Below are 663 nucleotides of genomic sequence, written 5' to 3'. Positions count from 1 at the left end.
CGTGCGCCACCGCATCTTCCTGGTGCCCGTGGGGGAGGAGGAAGGGGCCACGGCGGCCCCCAGCGACCCACCGGGCTCCGGCCCACCTCGCAGGGTCCTCTGCTACCTGATGCACCTAAGGTAGGGCACGCTGGGAGGCACGGACGCCTGCCCCAGGGTCACCCCTGGGCTCCTCTCCCATGTGTCCCCCGTCTCCCCAAACCTGCAGGCCAGAGTGAGGGGATGGCAGCCTGACCCCCTCGCCCTGGGGAGGAGAAAGGACCGGCTGCTCTTTTGGGGAGGTTGGAGCTGCCATCCTGCCCAAGGGCAGCGGTCTCTGTCCCTCTGAAGGCAATTCGGAGCGTGGCCACCTTGGCGAGGGGGTTGTGCCCCCCACCGAGGCTGTCCTGCCCTTGCCCGGGAGCCTGAGGCCCCTCCGCCCCGCTCTTGTCTCCACTCAGGTTTCACAGCTCCAAGTCGGGGAAGGTCTACCTTCACGACGACATCCGGCTGCTTTTCTCCCGCAAGTCGATCGAGGTCGACTCAGGGATCCCCTACGAACTGAAATCCTTCACGGAGATGCCGAGGAACCCCTGCTACTCGCCCCGGGCCTGACCTTCTCCATCCCCCAGGGCCACCGGGGAGCCTCCCACCCAACACTTTGGGGAGAGATGAGTAAAGGGC

At 66.7% G+C, this 663-nt stretch overlaps 1 protein-coding gene across 1 annotated transcript in view; it reads left to right on the top strand.

Annotated features, from left to right (window-relative positions):
• The window catches only part of FAM214B (family with sequence similarity 214, member B), a 10,766-nt gene extending 10,103 nt beyond the window's left edge, over positions 1–663 (top strand). The window contains 2 exon segments of the mRNA XM_009330417.1: positions 1–120; positions 441–663. The exon segment at positions 1–120 is cut by the window's left edge and continues 12 nt beyond it. Coding sequence (XP_009328692.1) covers positions 1–120; positions 441–594 — 274 coding nt within the window. The 3' untranslated portion in view covers positions 595–663.

The sequence above is a fragment of the Pygoscelis adeliae genome, unplaced genomic scaffold (assembly GCF_000699105.1).
Source record: "Pygoscelis adeliae isolate BGI_AS28 unplaced genomic scaffold, ASM69910v1 Scaffold628, whole genome shotgun sequence".
NCBI classification, from domain to species: domain Eukaryota; kingdom Metazoa; phylum Chordata; class Aves; order Sphenisciformes; family Spheniscidae; genus Pygoscelis; species Pygoscelis adeliae.
This window is presented reverse-complemented; position numbering and strand designations above follow the sequence as displayed.